The 26,656-nt window shown below is 48.9% G+C and overlaps 1 protein-coding gene across 2 annotated transcripts in view; it reads right to left on the bottom strand.

The window, feature by feature from the left end:
• HLCS (holocarboxylase synthetase) overlaps positions 1–26,656 on the bottom strand; it is a 289,685-nt gene that overhangs the window by 249,945 nt on the left and 13,084 nt on the right. The window contains exons 2-4 of one of the 2 annotated variants that reach the window (XM_077479916.1): positions 23,012–23,360; positions 22,098–22,241; positions 1,673–1,835 (exon numbers count right to left, since the gene is read on the bottom strand). In XM_077479916.1, coding sequence (XP_077336042.1) covers positions 1,673–1,835; positions 22,098–22,241; positions 23,012–23,236 — 532 coding nt within the window. In that variant the 5' untranslated portion in view covers positions 23,237–23,360. The remainder of the gene's footprint in view (positions 1–1,672; positions 1,836–22,097; positions 22,242–23,011; positions 23,361–26,656) is intronic. The other variant, XM_077479917.1, reaches the window with a different exon arrangement.

The raw sequence follows: 26,656 nt of genomic DNA, 5'->3' as shown, positions 1-26,656 counted from the left end.
TCTAATAGTGTGTATGGGGCTTTTATACCAGAGTTCCACCATCCCAGATATGTTCCGGCATTGTGTTCTGGAACCCTTGTGGAGTGAAATATGGAACAGAGATATGCAAAGTGTCAAATTCTCTATCTATCTATCTCTATATCTATATCTATATCTATGTACCTATCTATAGCTCTATATCTATGTACCTATCTATCTCTATATATATCTACCCTCTATTTCTATCTCTATATCTATCTACCCTCTATTTCTATATCTATATCTATATCGATCTACCCATCAATCTCTATAGATAGATAGATCTAAATGTATTATTAAACAGGATTTATATAGCGCCAACAGTTTACGCAGCACTTTACAATAAAAGGGGGACAGTACAATACAGAAGGAATAGAATAGAAGGGCCCTGCTTGTGGAGCTTATAATCTAAAGGGAGGCAGAGGTGATACAAAAGGTAATAGCTGCAGGGGGTGATCTGATGGGGGTTCTTAGGTGGAGGTGGGATAGGCTTCCCTGAAAAAGTGAGCTTTCAAGGATTGCCTAAAGGTGGACAGGGTAGGAGCTGACAGGACATACTATGGCAGGGAGTTCCAGAGGATGTGAAAGGCTCTGGAGAAGTCCTGTAGGCGAGCATTGAAGGAGGTAACAAGGGAGCTAAAGAGCCGGAGGTGCTGGGAGGAGCGGAGAGGACGATTTGGGCAATATCTGCAGATGAGATTGGTGATGTAGCTGGTGGGCGATGTTGTGGATGGCCTTGTATGTTGTAGTTAGTATTTTACATTTTATATGGTGGGGAAGGGGAAGCCAGTGGAGAGAGGGGCTGCAATCATGTCACGGATCGGTTAGAAAGGTGTATTAGTCTGGCAGCAGTATTCATGATAAACTGAAGGGGGTATAGCCTGTGTAAAGGTAGGCCAGTGAGGAGGGAGTTGCAGTAGTCAAGGTGGGAAATAACCAAGGAGTGAATACGTTTTGTGGTGTCACTAGTTAGGAAGGGGTGAATTCTGGAGATGTTGCAGGGGTTAAGGCGGCAAGATTTAGCCAGTGATTGGATGTGGGCGCTGAAGGAGAGGCCAGGGTCTAGGATTACACCCAGGACCCTGGCATGTGTGGAGGGACCAGTGGTTGTGCCGTTGATCTCAATGGTAAAGTCACAGGAAGGAGGAAATATTACAAGCTCAGTTTTAGAAAGATTGAGCTTAAGGAAGTGGTGTGACATCTATACTGATATGTTGCCAGTAAGTTTGTGATGCGTAAGAAGATTGAGGTGCTAACCTGAGGAGTCGAGAGATAGATCTGGGTGTCATCAGCACTGAGGTGGTATTTGAAGCCATGGGAAATTATTAACTGGCCCAGGGAAGAGGTATAGAGAGAGAATAGGAGGGGCCCAAGGACAGAGCCTTGGGGTATCCCAACAGAAAGAGAAAGAGGAGAGGAGGAAATGTATGTGACACTGAAAGTACGCTGAGATAGGTAGGAGGAGAACCAGGAAAGAGCAGAATCATGGAGGCCAAGGGAGTGGAGGTTATGGAGGAGGAGTGGGTGGCCAACCGTGTCAAAGGCAGTATACACATATATACACACACACACACACACACATCTGCTCCAAATTATTGAAAAACAGAAAATATTCCTCACCAGACCCTTCAGTAATCAAGAAAATGTAACTTACAAGTAATCTTCTGCGGGTGTGAGCCATTGTCCATCTGTAAGCGATCTTCCATGAATGCTATGCCAAGCTCACTGAAGTTGTCTATGCTAGCTTCTGCCAGTAACCTAGAAGAGTCTCCATGGCACAGAGCCAGAGGGAGACAATACTCAGAGAGATTCCGAACCTGAAACACAAAGAAAAGCATAGAACTCACTATACACAGCTTGATACAAATCTCATTACTTATTGGGACATGGGGAATAGTGATGGCCGAACGGTTCGCCCGGCGGTCGTTTCGCGGCGAATTTCCGACTTTCGCCGTCCGCGGGTTCGAACGCCTTTTTCCGTCGTTCGCCCCGGCGGACTTACGTGTTTAATGTATACAAGAACTTTAACCTTTCGTGACACGTTTATCATGTGTTACAGGACAACCAATTGAGACATGACAGCTCATGGACACTTGGACATTCCCCCTAACCTATAAATACACCCGATCCGGTGGCCATTTTACATTCTTTCTTCTGTCACTGTAGGGAAAGGATCCTGTGTGGAGTAGGGACAGAGAAAACGCTAGCTATTTGGTACACAAAAGTTCTTTTCAGGACTGGTATAGGTGTTAGGTCAGCAGCCTGAGTTTCTTTTGTCAGTTTAGATAAAGGGACAGAGCGCTGTATGCTGCTATTTTAGGGACAGCTCAGCCAGATTAGTCTTTCTTCATCATCATCATCATCATCATCATTAGCTGTTACTATCAGGTCCACAAAAGAGCTGTTCCAGCTAATCGTTCCAGCCTACTCTTTTTTGCCAATTTGTATAGGGACAGGCAGGAAGCAGTGTGTCAGGCAGTGAGGATAATTTTAAAGACTTGCTGTTACTATTAGTTCCACAAAGGTTCTTTTCAGGACTGGTATCAGTGGTACGGTAATAGGCTTGTACACGTATAATATTCTTTCTTCCAAATATAGAAAGAATATTATACTTGACTGCTGCCCTTCTGCTGCAGTCTGCTAATCATTCACAACTCACTTGTTCCACAAAGCTCTTTATCAGGACTGGTAACTTGGTCTGTCTAGGGTGCTACGGTACATAGGCTTGGGTGCGGTACAGTCTGCTGTTCTGTAAGGACCGCTATCGGTCCACAATACATAGGGTTGCCGTGCACTACTGCTGACCGCTGCCCTATACTGCAGCAGTCCTTCAGCGGTATAGGGACTGACGCACAGTCTGCTAAACACTAATACACAACCTGCTTGGTCCACAAAAGTTCTTATAAGGACTGGTAACTTGGTATAGGGTGCTACGGTACATAGGCCTGAGTGCAGTACAGTCTGCTGTTCTGTAAGGACCGCTATCGGTCCACAATACATAGGGTTGCCGTGCACTACTGCTGACCGCTGCCCTATACTGCAGCAGTCCTTCATTGGTATAGGGACTGACGTACAGTCTGCTAATCACTAACACACAACCTGCTTGGTCCACAAAAGTTCTTATAAGGACTGGTAACTTGGTATAGGGTGCTACGGTACATAGGCCTGAGTGCAGTACAGTCTGCTGTTCTGTAAGGACCGCTATCGGTCCACAATACATAGGGTTGCCGTGCACTACTGCTGACCGCTGCCCTATACTGCAGCAGTCCTTCATTGGTATAGGGACTGACGTACAGTCTGCTAATCACTAACACACAACCTGCTTGGTCCACAAAAGTTCTTATAAGGACTGGTAACTTGGTATAGGGTGCTACGGTACATAGGCCTGAGTGCGTTACAGTCTGCTGTTCTGTAAGGACCGCTATCGGTCCACAATACATAGGGTTGCCGTGCACTACTGCTGACCGCTGCCCTATACTGCAGCAGTCCTTCAGCGGTATAGGGACTGACGCACAGTCTGCTAAACACTAACACACAACCTGCTTGGTCCACAAAAGTTTTTATAAGGACTGGTAACTTGGTATAGGGTGCTACGGTACATAGGCCTGAGTGCAGTACAGTCTGCTGTTCTGTAAGGACCGCTATCGGTCCACAATACATAGGGTTGCCGTGCACTACTGCTGACCGCTGCCCTATACTGCAGCAGTCCTTCATTGGTATAGGGACTGACGTACAGTCTGCTAATCACTAACACACAACCTGCTTGGTCCACAAAAGTTCTTATAAGGACTGGTAACTTGGTATAGGGTGCTACGGTACATAGGCCTGAGTGCGTTACAGTCTGCTGTTCTGTAAGGACCGCTATCGGTCCACAATACATAGGGTTGCCGTGCACTACTGCTGACCGCTGCCCTATACTGCAGCAGTCCTTCATTGGTATAGGGACTGACGTACAGTCTGCTAATCACTAACACACAACCTGCTTGTTCCACAAAAGTTCTTATAAGGACTGGTAACTTGGTATAGGGTGCTACGGTACATAGGCTTGAGTGCGGTACAGTCTGCTGTTCTGTAAGGACCGCTATCGGTCCACAATAGATAGGGTTGACGTGCACCACTGCTGACCGCTGCCCTATACTGCAGCAGTCCTTCAGCGGTATAGGGACTGACGTACAGTCTGCTAAACACTAATACACAACCTGCTTGGTCCACAAAAGTTCTTATAAGGACTGGTAACTTGGTATAGGGTGCTACGGTACATAGGCTTGAGTGCGGTACAGTCTGCTGTTCTGTAAGGACCGCTATCGGTCCACAATAGATAGGGTTGACGTGCACCACTGCTGACCGCTGCCCTATACTGCAGCAGTCCTTCAGCGGTATAGGGACTGACGTACAGTCTGCTAAACACTAATACACAACCTGCTTGGTCCACAAAAGTTCTTATAAGGACTGGTAACTTGGTATAGGGTGCTACGGTACATAGGCTTGAGTGCGGTACAGTCTGCTGTTCTGTAAGGACCGCTATCGGTCCACAATAGATAGGGTTGACGTGCACCACTGCTGACCGCTGCCCTATACTGCAGCAGTCCTTCAGCGGTATAGGGACTGACGTACAGTCTGCTAAACACTAATACACAACCTGCTTGGTCCACAAAAGTTCTTATAAGGACTGGTAACTTGGTATAGGGTGCTACGGTACATAGGCTTGAGTGCGGTACAGTCTGCTGTTCTGTAAGGACCGCTATCGGTCCACAATAGATAGGGTTGACGTGCACCACTGCTGACCGCTCACCTATACTGCAGCAGTCCTTCAGCGGTATAGGGACTGACGTACAGTCTGCTAATCACTAACACACAACCTGCTTGTTCCACAAAAGTTCTTATAAGGACTGGTAACTTGGTATAGGGTGCTACGGTACATAGGCTTGAGTGCGGTACAGTCTGCTGTTCTGTAAGGACCGCTATCGGTCCACAATAGATAGGGTTGACGTGCACCACTGCTGACCGCTGCCCTATACTGCAGCAGTCCTTCAGCGGTATAGGGACTGACGTACAGTCTGCTAAACACTAATACACAACCTGCTTGGTCCACAAAAGTTCTTATAAGGACTGGTAACTTGGTATAGGGTGCTACGGTACATAGGCTTGAGTGCGGTACAGTCTGCTGTTCTGTAAGGACCGCTATCGGTCCACAATAGATAGGGTTGACGTGCACCACTGCTGACCGCTGCCCTATACTGCAGCAGTCCTTCAGCGGTATAGGGACTGACGTACAGTCTGCTAAACACTAATACACAACCTGCTTGGTCCACAAAAGTTCTTATAAGGACTGGTAACTTGGTATAGGGTGCTACGGTACATAGGCTTGAGTGCGGTACAGTCTGCTGTTCTGTAAGGACCGCTATCGGTCCACAATAGATAGGGTTGACGTGCACCACTGCTGACCGCTCACCTATACTGCAGCAGTCCTTCAGCGGTATAGGGACTAAGAGTTTTGTCACAGGGTCATTTAAAAAATGACATGCAGAGGAAGAGGCAGGCCCTTCCGCAGGGGTGGTAGGGGTAGGGCAGGAGCAACAGGCTTGAGCCAAAGTGGGAAGTTGCAGAAGGTGCGTTCAATTACTTTAAAGGATGCACCAGACTTGGTTGAGTGGCTCGCTCAGCCTTACTCTTCTGCACCCTCCTCATCCTCTCGATCTGCACCCTCTTCTTCACTCTCTGCTATGTGCACCCCCAAAGACACTACCACCAACAACACGACCACCACCACCACCACCACATACCTTCCGCTTGAGTCACTGGAATTATTTTCCGATCCATATCAAGAGGACATTTCTGATGCGCAGCCACTCTTGGTATTGGATCAGGAAGAGGAGGTAGCAACAAGCGCTACTCAGCAGTCTGACGCCAGTACCCAGATCAGCCCAAGGAGGAGGTTGGTCCCCGGTGTTGCTGCCTACTCTACTTATAGCGGTGGGGAAGGTGACGTTGATGATGACGTGTCTAGTGATGTCACGTGGGTGCCCACAAGAGAGGAAGAGGAGGGGAGTTCAGAGGGAGATATGGACCAGCAGATAGGGAGGAGAAGCAGCAATGACTTACATTGCACAGCAGGGACAAAGCAGACTGCAAATGTATCAGGAGCGAGTCATCGACCATGTACGGTCACATCTGGCGCTCCCAGGACACCGGCACATGGCTCCGCAGTGTGGGCTTTTTTTAACGTGTCCGCTGCTGACAATAGCGTTGCCATCTGCAATCTTTGCAGTCAACGCGTTAGTCGCGGTAAGCCCAATACTCACCTAGGGACGACCGCCTTAAGAAGGCACATGAGCAGCCATCACCGAGCCCAGTGGGAGCAACGGAACACACAAAGCCACACTGCAGGCTCTCACCGTCCAGCCTCGTCTTCTACTTCTCCTTCTCCTCTCTCCTCACAATTGTCCTCCACTCCACCTTCCATCACGCCAAGCTCACATTTTTCTGCAAAAAGGCAGGCTTCCGTGGGCCTAATGTTTGAGCGTAAAAAAATGATGACGCCGGATAACCCTCTTGCCCAACGGTTGGCGGCTGGCTTGTCAGAACTCATAGCCCGCCAACTACTGCCATATAAACTGGTGGACTCGGAGGCCTTTCGCAAATTTGTGGCCATTGGAACACCACAATGGAAGGTCCCAGGAAGGAAGTATTTCTCAGAGAAGGGCATCCCAGAGCTATATGGCCATGTTCAGCGGCAAGTGAATGTATCTCTGGCACACAGTGTCGGTGCCAAGATACATCTGACCACAGACACGTGGTCTAGCAAACACGGGCAGGGAAGGTATATCAGTTTTACTGCCCACTGGGTGAACCTTCTGACGGCCGTCAAGCATGTAACCCGTGGCACCCGTGTAGATTTGGTTTTACCGCCACGGATTGCATGCAGGCCTGACTCTTCTTCTCCTCCTCCTACTCCATCCTCCTCCCTCTCCTCCTCAGCTGCCTCCTCCTTTTCCGCTGCTAGCGTCTCTTCCACTGCACCGCCCAAGCTCCCCAGAACCTATTCCACATGCCAGGTGAGACGTTGCCATGCCGTGCTGCGTCTGTTGTGCCTGGAAGCAAAGAGCCACACTGGCCCGGCACTCCTTTCAGCTTTGCGTTCACAGGCAGATGAGTGGCTAACACCGCTCAATTTGACAGTTGGTAAAGTGGTGTGTGACAACGGTGCCAATCTGCTTAGCGCATTGAAACAGGGCAAAATCACGCACGTGCCGTGCATGGCACACGTCTTAAACTTGGTCGTGCAGCGATTCCTTGTCAAATACCCTGGGGTCCAGGACATCTTGCGGCAGGCAAGGAAAATCTCGGCCCATTTCAGAAGATCTTACACGGCCATGGCTCGCCTTGCTGACATTCAGCGGCGACACCATCTGCCGGTCAGACGTCTTATTTGCGATTGCCCGACGCGATGGAACTCAACCTTCTATATGCTTGATAGGCTGCTCCAGCAGAAACGTGCAGTTAACGTCTACCTGTATGAACTCTGCGAAAGAAACGGTTCTGGGGAGCTGGGTTTTTTTTCACCGCGCCAGTGGCTGCTCATGCGCGACACATGCAGACTTCTGCGGCCATTTGAGGAGATCACCAAACTGGTCAGTCGCAGCCATGGCGCCATCAGTGACATGGTACCTTATGCCTTCTTTCTGGAGCGTGCATTGCGTCGTGTCATTGATCAGGCTGTGGAGGAGCAGGAGCGGGAAGATGAGGAAGTCGCAATGCTGGATGAATTCCCAGGGGGGGCTACTCTATCTGAGACAAGTCAACAACAGGAGTCTGATGAGGAGTCAGAGGAGGATGGTGCCGGGGCGGATGAGCAGGAGCAAGAAGAGCATGCTTTAAACCTTTCTGGGATCCCTGTTGTGCGAGGATGGGGAGAGGAGAATGAAGAGGACGACATTATCCTGGATGATGAGCAGGAGCCAGGCCACCACACCGCTTCCACTTTAGTGCAAATGGGGGCCTTCATGCTCCAGTGTTTTAATAGGGACCCCCGTATAAAAAGCATGAGGGTCAAGGACCAGTACTGGGTGGCAACGTACTTAGACCCCCGGTACAAACACAAAATGGCGGAAATGTTACCGCCGTCGCAGAGGGCTGTCAGAATGCAGCACTTCCAGGCCTTGCTTCGAGAAATGCTGCATTCTGCTTTTGCGTGCGCTGGCAGAGGAGCAATTCCCACTCCCAGAGAAGGATTTGCGGGTACCAATCCAACAGCGCCTGCAAGAAGAGGCCGGTTTGAAGATGTGTTGGTGACTTCGGATATGAGGTCATTCTTTCAGCCGACCCATCGACAGGTGTCATCCGGATCCAGCATCAGGGAACGCCTAGACCGTCAGGTGTCCGACTACATTGGGTTAACGGCCGATGTGGACGCTCTGAGGAGTGATGAACCCCTAGACTACTGGGTGGGCAGGCTTGACCTCTGGCCAGAGCTTGCCCAATTTGCAATCGAACTGTTGGCTTGCCCCTCATCCAGTGTCCTGTCCGAAAGGACGTTCAGCGCAGCAGGGGGGATTGTGACCGATAAGCGTACTCGCCTAGCTCACCACAGTGTTAACTACCTCACATTTCTAAAAATGAATGAGGCATGGATCTCGGAGGAATTCAACACATGTGATCAGTAGACCATGTATATGTCTATAAACAATTTTTGGAATCAAGCACACAGACCTTCTTAATTCATTTGGCTCACTTCCCTGACCCAAAAAAGCACACCGTACTATATGCCCCTACCCTCCTCTTTGAAGAGGTTGAGCGGTGTCATATTTCTACTGGGGCTGCTTATTATGAGGGGTTCCCACCATCCCTGTGCTGTGCTGACTTCCTCCTGGGTGTTCTTATTATGAGGGGCTCCCACCATCCCTGTGCTGTGCTGACTTCCTCCTGGGGGTTCTTATTATGAGGGGATCACACCATCCCTGTGCTGTGCTGACTTCCTCCTGGGGCTGCTTACGGTGCTGCTGTCAGCGCTGTATGTCACGGAGCTGCTGTCAGCGCTGTATGTCACGGAGCTGCTGTCAGCGCTGTATGTCACGGAGCTGCTGTCAGCGCTGTATGTCACGGAGCTGCTGTCAGCGCTGTATGTCACGGAGCTGCTGTCAGCGCTGTATGTCACGGAGCTGCTGTCAGCGCTGTATGTCACGGAGCTGCTGTCAGCGCTGTATGTCACGGAGCTGCTGTCAGCGCTGTATGTCACGGAGCTGCTGTCAGCGCTGTATGTCACGGAGCTGCTGTCAGCGCTGTATGTCACGGTGCTGCTGTCAGCGCTGTATGTCACGGAGCTGCTGTCAGCGCTGTATGTCACGGAGCTGCTGTCAGTGCTGTATGTCACGGAGCTGCTGTCAGCGCTGTATGTCACGGAGCTGCTGTCAGCGCTGTATGTCACGGAGCTGCTGTCAGCGCTGTATGTCACGGTGCTGCTGTCAGCGCTGTATGTCACGGAGCTGCTGTCAGCGCTGTATGTCACGGAGCTGCTGTCAGCGCTGTATGTCACGGAGCTGCTGTCAGCGCTGTATGTCACGGAGCTGCTGTCAGCGCTGTATGTCACGGAGCTGCTGTCAGCGCTGTATGTCACGGTGCTGATGTCAGTGCTCTGTATTACGGTGCTGCTGTCAGTGCTCTGTATCTCCTGCACCCTCTTGTTTGCCTACCCTGGTCCCTGACCTTCCCTCTCCTCCATTGCCTTCATTAGCTCCATAGTCCTGAATTGTCAGAACAATTTCCCAAATAAAAAAAAAATGCTTGTAGTTATCGATCCCAAATTCACCTCATACATGTATTATGCTATTGTCCAGGTGGTGGGACTACGTGCTACCCCCTAATAATTACCCCGTGGCCGCAAATTCGACCTAAAGGTTTGCGAAATTCGCCTCCCATTGAAGTCAATGGAGCCCGCGGCGAACGGTCGTTTTCGCGAACGTTTGTGTCCGTTCGCGTTTCGCGTTCGCGAAACGTCCCGTCGGAAGTTCGTCCATCACTAATGGGGAATGATCAAATATCAGGTCCTAGACCAGCCATTTTCAACCAGGGTTCTGCCTAAGGTTGCCAGGGGTTCCTTGAGCTGTGGCTTATTGACCTTTAATTTGATGGTGCCTGCATAATTCCAGGGCTGACACCACTTGGCAAGGCCATAGGCATTACAACATTAATTTTTTTTTTAGTTGCAGGGGGGGGGGGGGGGGGTATTCTTTCCACTGACCACCAATGTAGGGAGAATTTTCCCCACTGACCACCAATGTAAGGGGCATTCTTTCCACTGACCAGCGATGTAAGGAGCAATCTTCCTGACCACCAATGCGTTTGCCATTGACCCCCGATAAATTGGTTTTAGTAAGGGTCCTGCAAGACCTCAAAACTTTTAGGGGGTTCCTCTTTGGTAAAAAGGTTGAGAAATGCTATCCTGGACACATTTGTCCACTTTCATGCATTAAGACTCATGCATTTTGCTGTATAAAAAAAAAAGAATTTTCAAGTTGAAATCCCATTATTTCCTATTTGCTAAGACAAACAGGGAAAACCTATGAGCCCATTCACATCTACAAGTATGCATTACCACCTGTGCTGCAATGCACATGAAACAGTGTGAAACCAGCCGGAATGACAACATAGTATTTCTTGTATAGTACAGGACATCCTTTTTCAAGATTTTTAACATAGAAGAACCTTTAAAGTAAAATTCCTGGTACCAGGGAACTTCTACTAATAATCATTAGTGTGATGGTCACTGGGAAAAATGCTCCTTAGGTCCCATTTAAACTTACGAATGGGGCTGTCAGGAAGATCCTTCTCACCGGCATCCAAGCGGCGTAAGATGCAGAAGATCATCTGTGAGGTGAGAAGAGCGTTATCGTGGTCGGCGGTGCGTGCATGCGTGTGCGCGGGAGCGCGTGCGGCCGTTTGACGCAATTGGCGCCAATAGCGCTATTTAAAGTGGATCCTTGCTTTATTGCCTTGCTGCCCGATCAACAGCGTTCCCGTGTACTCTGGTATCCTGTATCTGTATTCATTTGATCCGTATCCTGATCTGTATTGAACCCGGCTTATTCCTGACTTCGCTGTTTGCTGCCTGCCCCCAACTTTTGGCTTTGTACCAGACTACTCTTCTGGATTCCGTTTCTGTACCTGATCTGCTCACCTGTGCCTGACCTGGACTGTTGTACTACTCCGTTACCTGCCAGTTTCCCGTTTACCGCTGCTGGACTACAGGACACCTCCCAGTCCGCCACCTTACCCAGCTGTTGTCTTCCTTTGTGACCTGTTGCCTCTTATCTCTTGCTGCGGACTACAGGACTTCTTCCACTTCCCGCTTTATCCTGTTTGCACCTGCACTCCGTTGTTGGACTACAAGACTCCTCCCGTTGTCCGTTGTATCCTGCGGCCACTTGCACTCTGCTGTCGGACTACAGGGATCCTCCCGCTGTCTGCTGTACCTTGCCATCACCTGCACTCCGCTGCTGGACTACAGGACACCTCCCATCACCAACGGTCTACTGCTTCCTACATCAACCATCTAGTCAGGCACTTGTGCTCCTCTGTGCTCCCGAGCCCCTGTCATCACTACCAGGGCCTCCCCAGTCAGAGGTCTACGAGAGGCCGCTCCCTGCATTCCGGGCTCTGCCTTAAGTTACGTGACAGGGGCTTTGTGCGATTACAGGCAGGAACCCCAGCATGGGTTCTGGCGATTAGCTACAAGAGAAAGTCTCATTGAAAGCAATAGAAGGCAGAAAAATCCTGCAGCTATGCCCAGCCACTCGCACGTAATCATCCAATCAGAGGTTACCTGCAAAAGATTGGTCCTGGACGCAGACCGTCTGCATGCAGAGTCGATCATTTTCAGGTAATCATTTCATGAACGATTTCAGGCAAGCAGCCACAATTAGCTGCAGGCAGAGGCGTAGCTTGAAGCTTGTGGGCCCCAATGCAAAAGTTGTCCCGGGGCCCCCCACTACTACCCGCCCCTTCCACTGCATGCCAAGATACTCCAATTAGGTGCAAACAATAATGGATTGTAGAACTTGGCTGGGGCACTGGGGAACACAAGGCAGATTGGAGCTGGACTTCAGCTCTGATTTTGTGGAGGAAATCAAATGTATAATGACAGCAGGGAGCAGAGTTGTGGGCCCCCTGGAGCTAAAGGCAGGGTCACAATTGTGACCCCTGAGACCCCTGATGCTACGCCCATGGCTGCGGGACCTATCAACCACCCATTGTTTTCCATGGGGCTTTTACCAACAGCTAATCGCCGGGAACACCCTTTGAGGTTGCCGCGTGTAATCGCACAGGGTCCCATTCCCAAGTGTGGATGGGGCTTTACATTAGTGGTCATTGGAAAGAACCACCTAAAAGATGGATGCTGTGTTTACTAATTTAAGAGGCAGAAATTGCTCATTGCTTAAGAAGCTCCTAACAACCTTTGGAGGAACCTTGGCTGAGAAAGGCCGGTACAGGATGTTCATTTTACAAAGTTAATTTTCACTTAGCTTAGTAAATGAGGTTAAAGTGGACCTCCACCCTAAAGTGGAAGTTCGGCTCATCTGATCACTACCCCCCTCCGGTGCCACAATCGGCACCTTTCAGGGGGGAGGGGGGTGCAGTTACCTGGATAATCCTGGTATCTGCACCCACTTCTGGGACAAGACCACCGCAGACGCCCCGCCCCCCCCCCCCGTTGTGTTCTGGGAAACACACAGTTCCCAGGACACAGCGGGGACCAGTAGAGATGTGCAGCACGACTCGCGCATGCGCAGTAGGGAACCGGGCAGTGAAGCCGCAATGCTTCACTTCCCGATTCCCTGACAGAGGATGGCGGAGGGGGCAGCAGAGAGACAAACGATTGCTCGTCATCTGCCGCCGACATCGCTGGACCCCGGGACAGGTAAGTGTCAATTTATTAAAAGTCAGCAGCTGCAATATTAGTAGCTGCTGGCTTTCAATATATATTTTTTTTTTTAAAAGGTGCAGTTCCTCTTTAAAGTGGAACTTGATTCATTTTTTCATCTTTCCATCTATTAAATCCTCTCCTCTGCCCTTGTTGTTTTAACTTTGGATAGTAAATCTTTTTTTTCTGCCAGTAAATACCTTATACAGCCCACTTCCTGTTTCTTGTCTGGTAAAAAGCCTAGGCTTATGACATCATGCACAGCTCTCTCTCTCAATCTTGTTAGAGATTGCCAGGAATGGGGGGGGGGGGGGGGGTGAGTCACAGGAGGGCCAATGAGAGCTGCAGAGCTGGAGGTGTGCCTTTGTGTGTCTGTGTAAATCCAGGAAGTGAACAGGCAGCAGCTTCAGCTGCCTACAGTTAAAATGGCTGCAGCCAGACTCAGTAGAGGGAGTTTTCTGCAGCATATTTGGCAAGTACAAAATCACGGTATATATAAAATAATATGCAAAGCAGTTGGAGGGAAGCTTCCGAATGGCAAAATATGTTTTTAGTACAAATTATGTGAGCGGATTACAGTTCCTCTTTAAAAATGTGATGACTTCAAATCATCCAATCATGTGCAAGCAAAAATCCTCTCTTTAAAAACTTTCCACCCACAAGACTGGGCATTCATAGTGAACGCAGCTTCAACTTATTCACCAAGCCAAGGGAAAAGTTCACTTTGTTTTGCTACATCATTTAATTCTTCCATATACTGTACATGGCAATGACTTATTTAACCACTTGAGATCCACGCTATAGCCAAATGACGGCTACAGCGCGGATCTCCTTTTCCGGGACGACGTCAATAGACGTCGTCCCGTGTACAAGCGGCCTGCGCGCCCCCTGAGGGGCGCGCGCGGCGCGCTCTGTGATCGGCGAGTCCATGAGACTCGCCCGATCACCGATCCGTGCAAGGGGTCGATCCCGACCCCTTATCACGTGATCAGCTGTCAGCCAATGACAGCTGATCATGTGATATAACGGAGCCGGTAATCGGCTATTATTCCTCCTCGCGCTGACAGTGCGAGGAGAAAAAAAAAAAAGCCGATCACCGGCGGCCGTGATCGGGACATCAGTCCCGATCACGGCCAGCCCTGCTAGCGCCCACCTGCCCCCTGCCAGTGCCCACCTGCCCCCTGCAGTGCCACACTTATTAAAAGTAAGTGCCCCCCGTCAGTGCCACCCAGCAGTGCCCATAGTGCCACCCAGCAGTGCCCACAGTGCCACCCACAGTGCCCACAATCTTCCTCAAAGGTGCTGCACCCCAGTGCCACATATCCGTGCCCATCAGTGTCATCTACCAGTGCCCAGCAGTGCAGCCCATCAGTGCCCAGCAGTGCCACCTATCAGAGCCACTTATCAGTGCCACCTATCAGTGCCCATCAGTCCCATCTATCAGTGGTACCTATCAGTGCCCATCCGTGCCACCCATCCGTGCCATCTTATCTGTGCCCATCTTTGCCCATCAGTGCCGCCTTATCTGTGCCCATCGGTGCCGCCTTATCTGTGCCTATCAGTGCCCACCAGTGCAGCCTATCAGTGCCCACCAATGCAGCCTATCAATGCCCACCAATGCAGCCCATCAGTGCAGCCTATCAGTGCAGCCTATCAGTGCCGCCTAATCAGCGCACTTCAATGAAGGAGAAAAAATGACCCATTTGCAAAATTTTATAACAAACTATTAAAACATGATTTTTTTTTTTTTTTTTTTGCATCTTTTTTTGTTTGTTTAGCAAAAAATAAAACTCCGAGCTGTAACTAAATACCACCAAAAGAAAGCTCTATTTGTGGGAAAAAAATGATAAAAATTTCATTTGGGTACAGTGTTGTATGCCCGCGCAATTGTCATTCAAAGTGCATCAGCGCTGAAAGCTGAAAATTGGTCTGGGACTGAGGGGGGTTTAAGTGCCCAGTAAGCAAGTGGTTAAACAGCATCTTGCAAAAGTCTTATTTACTATTCATGAAAGTCGCAGCTTCCAACGAAGCTCTAGAACTGAACATTTTGCATGTTTTTGTAATAAAAGTAAGAACTGCATTGAGTGAGCAAGGGTTAGAACCCCACTCAGCAAAAAATAAAAATTACCTAAAAAAGTCTGACAAATACGCAACTTGGCAGAAAATCGAACCACGTCACTTCTGGTTTCTTTAAACCATTATTAATTGCAGATTTTTAAGCAGTAATTTCACATTTTCAGGAATAGGTGTTTGGACACAAGAGCGGCAACCAAATACAGTCCGGTGCACGCTATAATGAGCGCAGATTGTTACTCTGCGCCAACACTAACCAACAAAATGGCCGCCTCCAAGGCTTTAACGGACTGCATTCGGTTGTCGCTGTTGTGTCCAAACAAAAATTTGTCCAAATGTCCAATTACTGTGGGTTGAAAGAAACCGGAAGTGACGTTTTTCAATTTTCTGCCGAGTTGAGTATATTATCAGGACATCTACATACTGCGCGCTAAAAGGTGTCCCTTCTTTTTTTTTACTGGCGGTTGGAGACACACATTGTTGTCTTTGAGGTTTTTATTGCTGTCTGTGCTCACAGTGGGGAGATTTTTCTGCTCTATTTGTTCTGGTGACCACTGTCACAGGGAATGAAAATGGAGGAAAATTCCAAAAATGTGAGTTGTCACCAGAACTGGAGGAGAGATATTCCAATAGGGACAATTGTTGCTATGAAAAATGTTATCGCAAGAATTATTCTTATATTGGAATATCCTCTCATTTTTTATTGTGTCTACAAGACGTAAAGTAAAGGAAAATGTCTGCAATGGAACACAATTGACCAAAAAAAAAAATACGTAACAGGGGTTCCTGCTTCCCAAGTCAACCCAAAAACCATATGGTTTAATATTGTGCCCTTTTGTGGTCTAGAACAAAATCTGATATAAATTGAATGAAAATGATGGTAATCTCTAAAGTTTAAATCATTTGGCATTCTGAATGCACTCGGATACCTGCACAAGACAAGTATAAAAGCACACTCCTGCCACAACTGAAGTGTAACCTTTGAGATGCCTACAGAATGCAGAGCCTATCTACCTGGAACTTACATTTTTATATCGGTATTGCTGTAGAGCACCAGCTCATCTCACTCCCTTTTGTTGGTAAATGGTAATCCTGGAACATACGAGTAGGTGATGCTGGAACATCCCCTCTGGAGAGCCTGGAACATGCCCGCTGGTGATCATGGAACATGCCCGCTGGTGATCATGGAACATGCCCGCTGGAGAGCTTGGAACATGCCTGCTGGTGATTCTGGAACAAGCCTCTCATATTCAGAAAGCCTGATATAAAAACGTCACTACAAAAATGCTTCTTATGACGCGTACACACGATCAAACAATCGGGTGGAAAAGTCCAGCAAACTCATGTCCGCCGGACAATCCCCCCGTGTGTAGCCTCCGGTGTACTTTTTTGACCCGAAAGTACGGCGGACTTAGAAAGTAGTTTTGCACTCCAATCTTCCCGCCGGACTTGCATTTCGAAATGAGCGGACTTTTCCCGCCTGGAGAAAAGTCCGCTCATTTTGAGCGGGTCTCCATGTAGGCGGGGCCCGCGAAAGAGACGTCGCTGTCCCCGCCACCTGGTATGGACTTAAAGGAGAACCCCAACGCCGAAAAAAAATGGTCCCCCCAGGTCCACATCAGACCCTTGTCCGAGCACGCTACCCAGCCGGCCAGGAAAGGGGGGGCGAGCGAGCGCCCCCCTGAGCCGTACCAGGCCGCATGCCCTCAACATGGGGGTTTCCTTGGGGAAGGGGGACCGCGCGGCCCCCCACCCCACAGCACCTTGTCCCCATGTTGATGAGGACTAGGGCCTTTTCCCGACAACCCTGGCCGTTGGCTGTCGGGGTCTGCGGGCGGGGGGCTTATCGGAATCCGGGAGCCCCCTTTAATAAGGGGGCTCCCGGATACCGGCCCCCCCACCCTAGGGGAATGAGTATGGGGTACAATGTACCCCTACCCATTCACCTGTGGAAAAAAAAAAAACACAACACAGGGTAAAAATAGTTTATTGAACAGCTCCGGGGGTCTTCTCGCCGGACTCCTCCGCTATCTTCTGCTAGCTCTTTTGCTAGCAGAGGAGCCCGGCTTCCTTCCTTGCCGCCAGCCTCTTCTTCCGACTTCGGGGGTCTTGTCCCCCTCTTCGGTTCTTCTGCCGGGCCACCGCGCCTTCTTATAGCCCTTTTACAGGCGGTGGCCCGGTCTTCTGTCGCCGCTGTCGTCGCCGCCGCCTTCTGTTCTTCTCTTCAGATGTTGACTCGTCGCTCCCTCCGCTCACAATGACGGGGACCGGGCGCGCGGCGACTTATATAGGGACATCGCCGGATGATGTCCCCGCCTATTATGATGTCACAGTCCCAGCATCCTCTGGGACTGTGACACCATAATGGGCGGGGACATCATCCGGCGATGTCCCTATATAAGTCGCCGCGCGACGTGTCGGAGCCATTGTGAGCGGAGGGAGCGACGAGTCAACATCTGAAGAGAAGAACAGAAGGCGGCGACGACGACACCGATGACAGTAGCGACAGATGACTGGGCCACCGCCTGTAAAAGAGCTATAAGAAGGCGCAGTGGCCCAGCAGAAGAACCGAAGAGGGGGACAAGACCAACATTTGTTGGCAGAAAGTCCGACAACAAATGTTCGATGGAGCATACACACAGTCGGACTTTCAGGCAACAAGCTCACTTCCAACATTTCCCGTCGGAAAGTCCAATCGTGTGTACGCGGCATAAGACTGGGATGCCATTAAAGTTCATGTAAAGGCAGGTGTCACAATACTTTTGACAACATTGTGTAAAACTCCCCATATGGCAAGAAGATATATGGGAATTTGCATTGAAAGAGAAACAAAGTGGATTCCAAAATACAGATTCATCAGTCAACTGAAATCCAATAGTAAATTCAACAACCATGAACAGGAATTCCAATACATTATTTCCTTCTGCGGAGATAATATCCCCTGGATCGTATCACTTTTGTGCAACCAAGTGCATGATCCATAACCAATAATGTCAAGAAGACATAAGTTGTAGAACAACCTAAACAAGGAGGAGGAAACCTGATCAAAGCCTTGTCATGTCACGCTGAAGACCAGGTACAAGACGAGCTTCCCGGGCAGTCAGGCTGAAAGTAAACAGGACAATCTCTTCCTGTGACCAGATAGGGATATACGGTAAGCAGCGAGTCAGAGTAACAGGATCAAAGCAGAGGAAGCCAGCCTGGCTCGAAACAAGTGGATTTCCCACAACGGGCTCCATTCAGGGGCTATTGTGTCTGGAGAGAGGGCTTTCCTCTCTTGGCTATACTCATGATAGAACACAGTGCATTCTTTGTGCCAGGGCTGATTACAAAGTCATCGAATCATGACGAGCCTTCTTCATGATCAGAGCACACAACTGCTGGGTGCACAGTGCATGCCAATTGAAATGTATGGCAGGGCAAAATGAAAAAGTGACTATATTGGTACAACTGTGAAACATATGCCTATCTCCCTGTGTTTTCCCCCCCTAAATCCATACCAGATCCTTATCCAAACATGCGGCACATGGACGAGCGAGCGCACCCCCACTTCTGAACCATGCCAGGCCACATGCCAGGGCCACTCTGCACCCCCACCCCAAAATACCTTGTCCCCATGTTGATGGGGACAAGGGCCGCTTCCCCACAAATCTGGGAGGTGGTTGTGGGGGTCTACAGGCAGAGGGCCTATCAGAATCTGGAAACCCCCTTTAACAAGGGGACCCACAGACCCCGCCCCCCTATATGAATGAGTTTGGGGTACATAGCACCCCCACTCATTCACTGAAAAAAAAATGTCAAAAGAAGAACTAAAAAAAAAAAAAAAAAAACACAGTTTTTGACATTTGCTTTATTAAAAATAAAAAAAGCAGTGTCCTCCGATGTAGATCCATCGTCAATTACAATGCCCGCTGCATCAAAAAATAAAAAATCTCCACCCACGACGAAGGACAAGCACTGACTGCCTGCTCTGTCATGTGACCGTTCTTAAATAGGTAAGGGGTGGGGCCACCTAGAGACGTCACGTGGTGGCACCGCCCCATTAGACCTCACTGACCAAGCATGCAAGGGGGCTTCCAGATTCCAATAAGTCCCTGCCCGCAGACCCAGCTAGACATGGGGAAAAGGGGATTTGGGGAGGTGGGGGGCTCCTCAAAGCTCCCCCCCCAATGTTGAGGGCATATGGCCTGGTATGGTCCAAGGGGGAGGTGCTTGCCTGTCTTCCCCCCTTTCCTGGCCTGCCAGGCTACATACTCGTATAAGGGTCTGGTATGAATTCTGGTGAGACCCACGCGTTTTTTTTGTTTGTTTTGTTTTTACATTTTGACGTGGGGTTCCCCTTAATATGCATACCAGACCCAAAGGGATTTTTATTTATTTATTGTTTTAACATTTTTGTATTGCCAGCAATGACTTGCAGCCGGGAAAATCTATTTAAATTTCTTTTTTTTTCTTTTACATACAGTATGTCAGTTTTTCTGCAGCAGGTTCTATACACAATACAGATGCGTAATTTTACAGGCAGACTAAGGGACCACCTAAGCACTATATTTAACCACTTAAGGACCAGGCCTCTTTTTCAGACTTGGCGTTTACATGTTTAAAACTGTTTTTTTTTGCTAGAAAATTACTTAGAACCCCCAAACATTTTATATTGTTTTTTTTCTAACACCCTAGAGAATAAAATGGCAGTCATTGAAATACTTTTTTTCACACCGTATTTGCGCAGCGGTCTTACAAGCGCACTTTTTTTGGAAAAAATTCACTTTTTTGAATAAAAAAATAAGACAACAGTAAAATTAGCCCAATTTTTTTTTATATTGTGAAAGATAATGGTACGCCGAGTAAATTGATACCCAACATGTCACGCTTCAAAATTGCGCCCGCTTGTGGAATGGCGTCAAACTTTTAGCCTCACAAATCTCCATAAGCGACATTTAAAAAATTCTACAGGTTGCATTTTATGCATTACAGAGGAGGTCTAGGGCTAGAATTATTGCTCTCGCTCTACCGATCGCGGTGATACCTCACATGTGTGGTTTGACCACTGTTTTCATATGCGGGCGCTACTCACGTATGTGCTCGCTTCTGTGCGCAAGCTCGTCGTGACGGGGTGTTTTTAAAAAAAAAAAAAATTTTTCTTATTTATTTTAATTGATTTTATTTATTGTTACACTGTTTTAAAAAAAAAAAAAAATGGATCACTTTTATTCCTATTACAAGGAATGTAAACATCCCTTGTAATAGAAAAAAGCATGACAGGTCCTCTTAAATATGAGATCTGGTGTCAAAGTCCTCAGATCTCATATTTGGGCTAAAATGCAACAAAAAAAAAAAAAAAGAAAATCGGACATTTAAAAAAAATATACCTTTAAGAGGTATGGGTGGAAGTGACGTTTTGACGTCGTTTCCGCCCTCCTATGGTATAGAGACGAGTGGGGGCCATCTTAGCCTCACTTGTCTCTATGCCCAGCAGATGAAAGGACCTGATCGCCTCCGCCGCTACCGACGGCTCCGGTAAGCGGCGGAAGGTGCGGGAGGGCGGCGGGAGGGGGGGGTGGCACCTCTTCCGCCACTGATAGTGGTGATCTTGCGGCGAATCCGCCGCAGAGACCACCGTTATCGTACAGCTGACCGCCGCCTGAAGAGATGGATATCTCAGTTGTGGCAGCAGCTGCTGCCGTTACCGAGATATCCCTCTTCAAAAATAGGACGTACATCGTCGTGCGGTGGTCGGTAAGTGGTTAAAGACCCATATAGACCTTAATGGGGATCACGTCTAAACTTTTTCCATGTTCAGGAGTTCTGGGGGAACTGAACTGGGGGGTGTTCAGCCCAGCGCTACTCTAGCAATACAATGCTGCTGCCTGGACTCCCAAAAGCCTGGATACAAACTGGTGTGCAGAGAAAGAGCTCTTGGGAGACGCAGTTCTGGGGACATAGCAGCTACCCCCTGGAAGACATGCTATAGAGGGCCTTTAATTTATCCACTGCTACATATCCTCCAACTTGGAGACTCTCAAAAATATAGCGTTAGGGCCGCAATACAAGGAGCCTTGACATAGGCACTACAGCTTCCACATAGATTTGCAAATGTGTGCAACTAATCCCTCTAGGGAAATGTTGTCTGTTTGTGTTGGGGACAGGAAGATTTGGAGGTAAAGTTGGATAACATCTGCACTTACAGCTTAAAGTGGATTCTATTGAGTAAGGCAGTGTCTGGAAACCATGGCTTCTATGGAGAAGGGCAGTGTCTGGAAACCATGGCTTCTATGGAGAAGGGCAGTGTCTGGAAACCATGGCTTCTATGGAGAAGGGCAGTGTCTGGAAACCATGGCTTCTATGGAGAAGGGCAGTGTCTGGAAACCATGGCTTCTATGGAGTAGGGCAGTGTCTGGAAACCATGGCTTCTATGGAGAAGGGCAGTGTCTGGAAACCATGGCTTCTATGGAGAAGGGCAGTGTCTGGAAACCATGGCTTCTATGGAGTATGGCAGTGTCTGGAAACCATGGCTTCTATGGAGTAGGGCAGTGTCTGGAAACCATGGCTTCTATGGAGTAGGGCAGTGTCTGGAAACCATGGCTTCTATGGAGAAGGGCAGTGTCTGGAAACCATGGCTTCTATGGAGTAGGGCAGCGTCTGGAAACCATGGCTTCTATGGAGTAGGGCAGTGTCCGGAAACCATGGCTTCTATGGAGTAGGGCAGTGTCCGGAAACCATGGCTTCTATGGAGGAGAAGGGCAGTGTCCGGAAACCATGCCTTCTATGGAGAAGGGCAGTGTCCGGAAACCATGGCTTCTATGGAGTAGTAGGGCATGGGACTCAACAAGCCAATATAACAATAGAGGTTATGGTGAAAAGAGACAACTTTAGAAATAAAAACTGACCAAACATTCAGGATAACCAGTACAAGTAAAGAGGGAAATTCAGGGAGCAAGTTTACTATAAAGAATTCCCCTCTTACTTCCAGGCTTCTCCAACCCTTCCCCCACAGTTTATATCAGGAAGACCTCTGCTTACTTAAACTATGGTTGAAAGATTTACACAACATGGGTGGAAAGAAAGGACACAAAAGACAGCAAAGGCTCACCTTTTTGTTAGCGTGTGATGTAGCTGATAAGGTTTCGCTGGGTAATGGGACACTCTCAGTAATAAAGGCAATTTGCCTGGCTTCTAGATCTCTATCATTGAGAGATCCTAGTAGCAAGTTCCACTTGTTCAGATCTTCAAAGCACTAAAAATAAAATAAAAAAATAAATAAAAAAAAAAGGGGCACTTTAGAAACACTATGATATAATAAGAAGCAAGGACTGTTCGCCAATGGCCAATGTCACATTATATCATATCACAAAGGCATGCAGTCCAAGACCTTAAAAATGGCATATATTACAGATTACTAGTCCTTAGAGATGGTGCCTGCATAAGTTTTCTTTTTGTATGCCCCCCCCCCCCCCTTCTAAAAAGTCACCTGGTAATCTGGCCAGTAGCCCACTGCTTGGTTCTAAGGTGACAACCCTCACTGTACTGCCTCTACAGAGTTGTCACCCTAGAACATGAAGCGTTAGTGACATATGCCGCAGGTATTTGCAGCTGAACATCCAATTGCAAGACTGAAACACTGTCATCTGGTGGCAGGGGGGAGGGTCTTGGGCCTTGTGTAAGCTCTAACTCATAGCCAACAGAGGGCTAATTCTCTGTGCTCTGGATGACGAAGCAGGTGGCGAAAGAGCGTGGTGAGGGCAAGTATCATAAGTGGAGGGTGCAGGCTAGAAAGTGAATTGGTTACATTAAACATAGAACAGGTTCACATTAAAGTAGAGGTGTAGGTAATACACAACCAAGAAAAGTTCAAAAGACATTGCACTAAAAGTAGAAAGGACAGCAGAAAACAATAGACAAGTACACATAGAAGGAATAGCACACAAAGGAGTAAAAAGTGTAGAGGTCCCCGAAAAGCTTATGCCACCCTAGAGGTAGGATTTGCAAGATGAAAACAAAAAATACCTGGGCACTGTCAATGAAGAAGGCTTTGTTGCCCAAATGCAGCCAGAACTTATCCTCGCTGGAACCCTGCACGCCACTATGGATTGTTTTCTCCTTTTCGCGGGGATAGGTGCAAAACGTGAAGGAGCTGGTCCTATGGAACTGGCGCACGCAACTCCTGATCAGCAAAGCGTAGGAGGACCGGCAGCGCAGCCACAAGTATACGTAGCAGAGGGTAATGAGCATGACGTTCAATGGCCTGGTGGATGGCGGGGAGGGCGCGTCAGTGCCCTTGTGTCAGTGCCATACGGGAGACAGATGCCAGGAGCCCAGGGGGTAAGCGTTCCTTCTGGCCTCATCAAATCCTGCTCTAAAAACAGAAAATAAAAATTATAAAACGGAAGTCCAAAGGATGAAGACCTATTCTACAGCAGAAAGCGAACTCACTAGCTCAAAATTGGGTGGGCACTGGTGGGCACAACGCCTGCTGGCATCTTTCATCTTAAGCTGGCAACACGACACAAACTTTACCAACATGTAAAATGCTTTGAAAAAGTATTCATACCCCTTGACATTTTCCACATTTTGTCATGTTACAACCAAAAATGTAAATGTATTTTATTGAGATTTTATGTGAAAGACCCACAAGGTGGCACATAACTGAAGTAGAAGGAAAATGATAAATGGTTTTAATTTTTTTTTTTTACAAATAAATATGTGAAAAGTGTGGGGGGCATTTGTATTCATCCCCTTTTACTCTGATATCCCCAACTAAAATCTAGTGGAACCAATTGCCTTCAGAAGAAGTCACCTAATTAGTACATAGAGTCCACCTGTGTGTAATTTAATCTCAGTACAAATACAGCTGTTCTGTGAAGCCCTCAAAGGTTTGGTAGAGAACCTTAATGAACAAACAGCATCATGAAGGCCAAGGAACACACCAGACAGGTCAGGGATAAGGTTGTGGAGAAGTTTAAAGCAGGATTAGGTTATAAAAAAAAATATCCCAAGCTTTGAACATCTCACGGAGCACTGTTCAATCCATCATCTGAAAATGTAAAGAGTATGGCCCAACTGCAAACCTACCAATACATGGCCGTCCACCTAAACTGACAGGCCGGGCAAGGAGAGCATTAACATAAAAAAAAAAACACAGGACAAAAGATGGGTTTATAAGGAAAAGATATTCCATAAATTGTTTTGACTCATAGATCACTCACCAATCTTGGTGTTTTCACCATAACTAAACCATTAATGCAAAAAAAAGAAAAAATCCCTGGTAGCGTATACCTGGAGAACAAAGGGGTTACTATTGGTAGCCCAAGTTTTATAGTAGAGCATAAGCAGAAACAAAAATAATAATAATAATAATAATTTATTAGTATCAAGCAGATTTAAAAAAGGCAAATCACAACACTGCTATCAAATTCACATTGGATAGCTGGTTGGCACTAAATTAGTGCCTATGTGGTGAAACATCAGACAGGGACAAACACAAAACAAATGGCATAAACTAAATACATACAGATAATGTTAAAATGGACGCCATGTAGCAATACGCAAGTAAAGTGTCATGTGAAAATAGTCGCTTGTAGAGGATCCTCTATAGTAAGCTTCCAAATGGAAATAAATGACAGAAAATCGTTATGGCCCCTGGTGGTAGGGGAAAGGGGAGCCAACAGGAATTCCTGTCTGGTTGATGGACTAAGGCCGCATACACACGCGCGGACTGTTTGCCCAACCTTGTTCGTCAAACAGTTTCGGCAAACAGTCCGCTCAAAATTTGCATGAGCGGACTTGCCCACACACGAGCGGACTGTTTGACGAACAAGGTTGGGCAAACAGTTCGCTCAACTTTTGAAATGAACGGACTCGCCCACGTAAGGAGGAGGCAAATCCGCCCATTTCGAGCGCGTGTACAGGTAGGCGGGGCACGCGAAGGAGACGTCGCGGGCTCCGCCGCCTGGAATGGGCTTAAAGGGGAACCCCAACGCCGAAAAAAATCGGCGTGGGGGTTCCCCCAAAGTCCACACCAGACCCTTGTCCGAGCACGCTACCCGGCCGGCCAGGAAAGGGGGGCGAGCGAGCGCGCCCCCCCTCCTGAGCCGTACCAGGCCGCGTGCCCTCAACATGGGGGGGTGCCTTGGGGAAGGGGGGGCCGCGCGGCCCCCCCACCCCAAAGCACCTTGTCCCCATGTTGATGAGGACAAGGGCCTCTTCCCGACAACCCTGGCCGTTGGTTGTCGGGGTCTGCGGGCGGGGGGCTTATCGGAATCCGGGAGCCCCCTTTAAGAAGGGGGCCCCCGGATACCGGCCCCCCACCCTATGTGAATGAGTATGGGGTACAATGTACCCCTACCCATTCACCTGTGAAATAAAGTACAAAAAAAAACACAACACAGGGAAAAAATATTTTATTGCACAGCTCCGGGGGTCTTCAGTCTTCGGGGGTCTTCTCGCCGGACTCCTCCGCTATCTGTGTGTAGCTCTTTTACTAGCGGAGGAGTCCGGCTTTCTTCCTCCCCGCCGCCGGCCTCTTCTCCCGACTTCGGGGGTCTTGTCCCCCTCTTCGGTTCTTCTGCCGGGCCACCGCGCCTTCTTGTAGCTCTTTTACAGGCGGTGGCCCGGTCTTCTGTCGCCGCTGTCGTCGCCGCCGCCGCCGCCGCCTTCCGTTCTTGTTCTTCTTCTTGTTCTTCTTCTTCTTCTCCTGGAGATGTTGACTCGACGATCTCTCCGGCCAGAATGCCAGAGCCGCGCTGTGCGGTCACTTATATAGTGACAATGGGGCGGTGTCACATGGTATATGTCACATGGGTTGGTCACATGGGTTGATGTCACATGGGGACTATGACATCGTAAGGGGGCGGGGTCACCATGTGACCAACCCATGTGACATATACCATGTGACACCGCCCCATTGTCACTATATAAGTGACCGCACAGCGCGGCTCTGGCATTCCGGCCGGAGAGATCGTCGAGTCAACATCTCCAGGAGAAGAAGAAGAAGAACAAGAAGAAGAACGAGAACGGAAGGCGGCGGCGGCGGCGACGACAGCGGCGACAGAAGACCGGGCCACCGCCTGTAAAAGAGCTACAAGAAGGCGCGGTGGCCCGGCAGAAGAACCGAAGAGGGGGACAAGACCCCCGAAGTCGGGAGAAGAGGCCGGCGGCGGGGAGGAAGAAAGCCGGACTCCTCCGCTAGTAAAAGAGCTACACACAGATAGCGGAGGAGTCCGGCGAGAAGACCCCCGAAGACGGAAGACCCCCGGAGCTGTGCAATAAAATATTTTTTCCCTGTGTTGTGTTTTTTTTTGTACTTTATTTCACAGGTGAATGGGTAGGGGTACATTGTACCCCATACTCATTCACATAGGGTGGGGGGCCGGTATCCGGGGGCCCCCTTCTTAAAGGGGGCTCCCGGATTCCGATAAGCCCCCCGCCTGCAGACCCCGACAACCAACGGCCAGGGTTGTCGGGAAGAGGCCCTTGTCCTCATCAACATGGGGACAAGGTGCTTTGGGGTGGGGGGGCCGCGCGGCCCCCCCCTTCCCCAAGGCACCCCCCCATGTTGAGGGCACGCGGCCTGGTGCGGCTCAGGAGGGGGGGCGCGCTCGCTCGCCCCCCTTTCCTGGCCGGCCGGGTAGCGTGCTCGGACAAGGGTCTGGT

This window comes from Lithobates pipiens, unplaced genomic scaffold (genome assembly GCF_037356315.1).
Source record: "Lithobates pipiens isolate NorthernLeopardFrog02 unplaced genomic scaffold, aLitPip1_a1.2 Scaffold_16, whole genome shotgun sequence".
Lineage (NCBI taxonomy): Eukaryota > Metazoa > Chordata > Amphibia > Anura > Ranidae > Lithobates > Lithobates pipiens.
The sequence above is the reverse complement of the archived record's forward strand: the minus strand, read 5'-3'. Positions and strand labels throughout refer to the sequence as shown.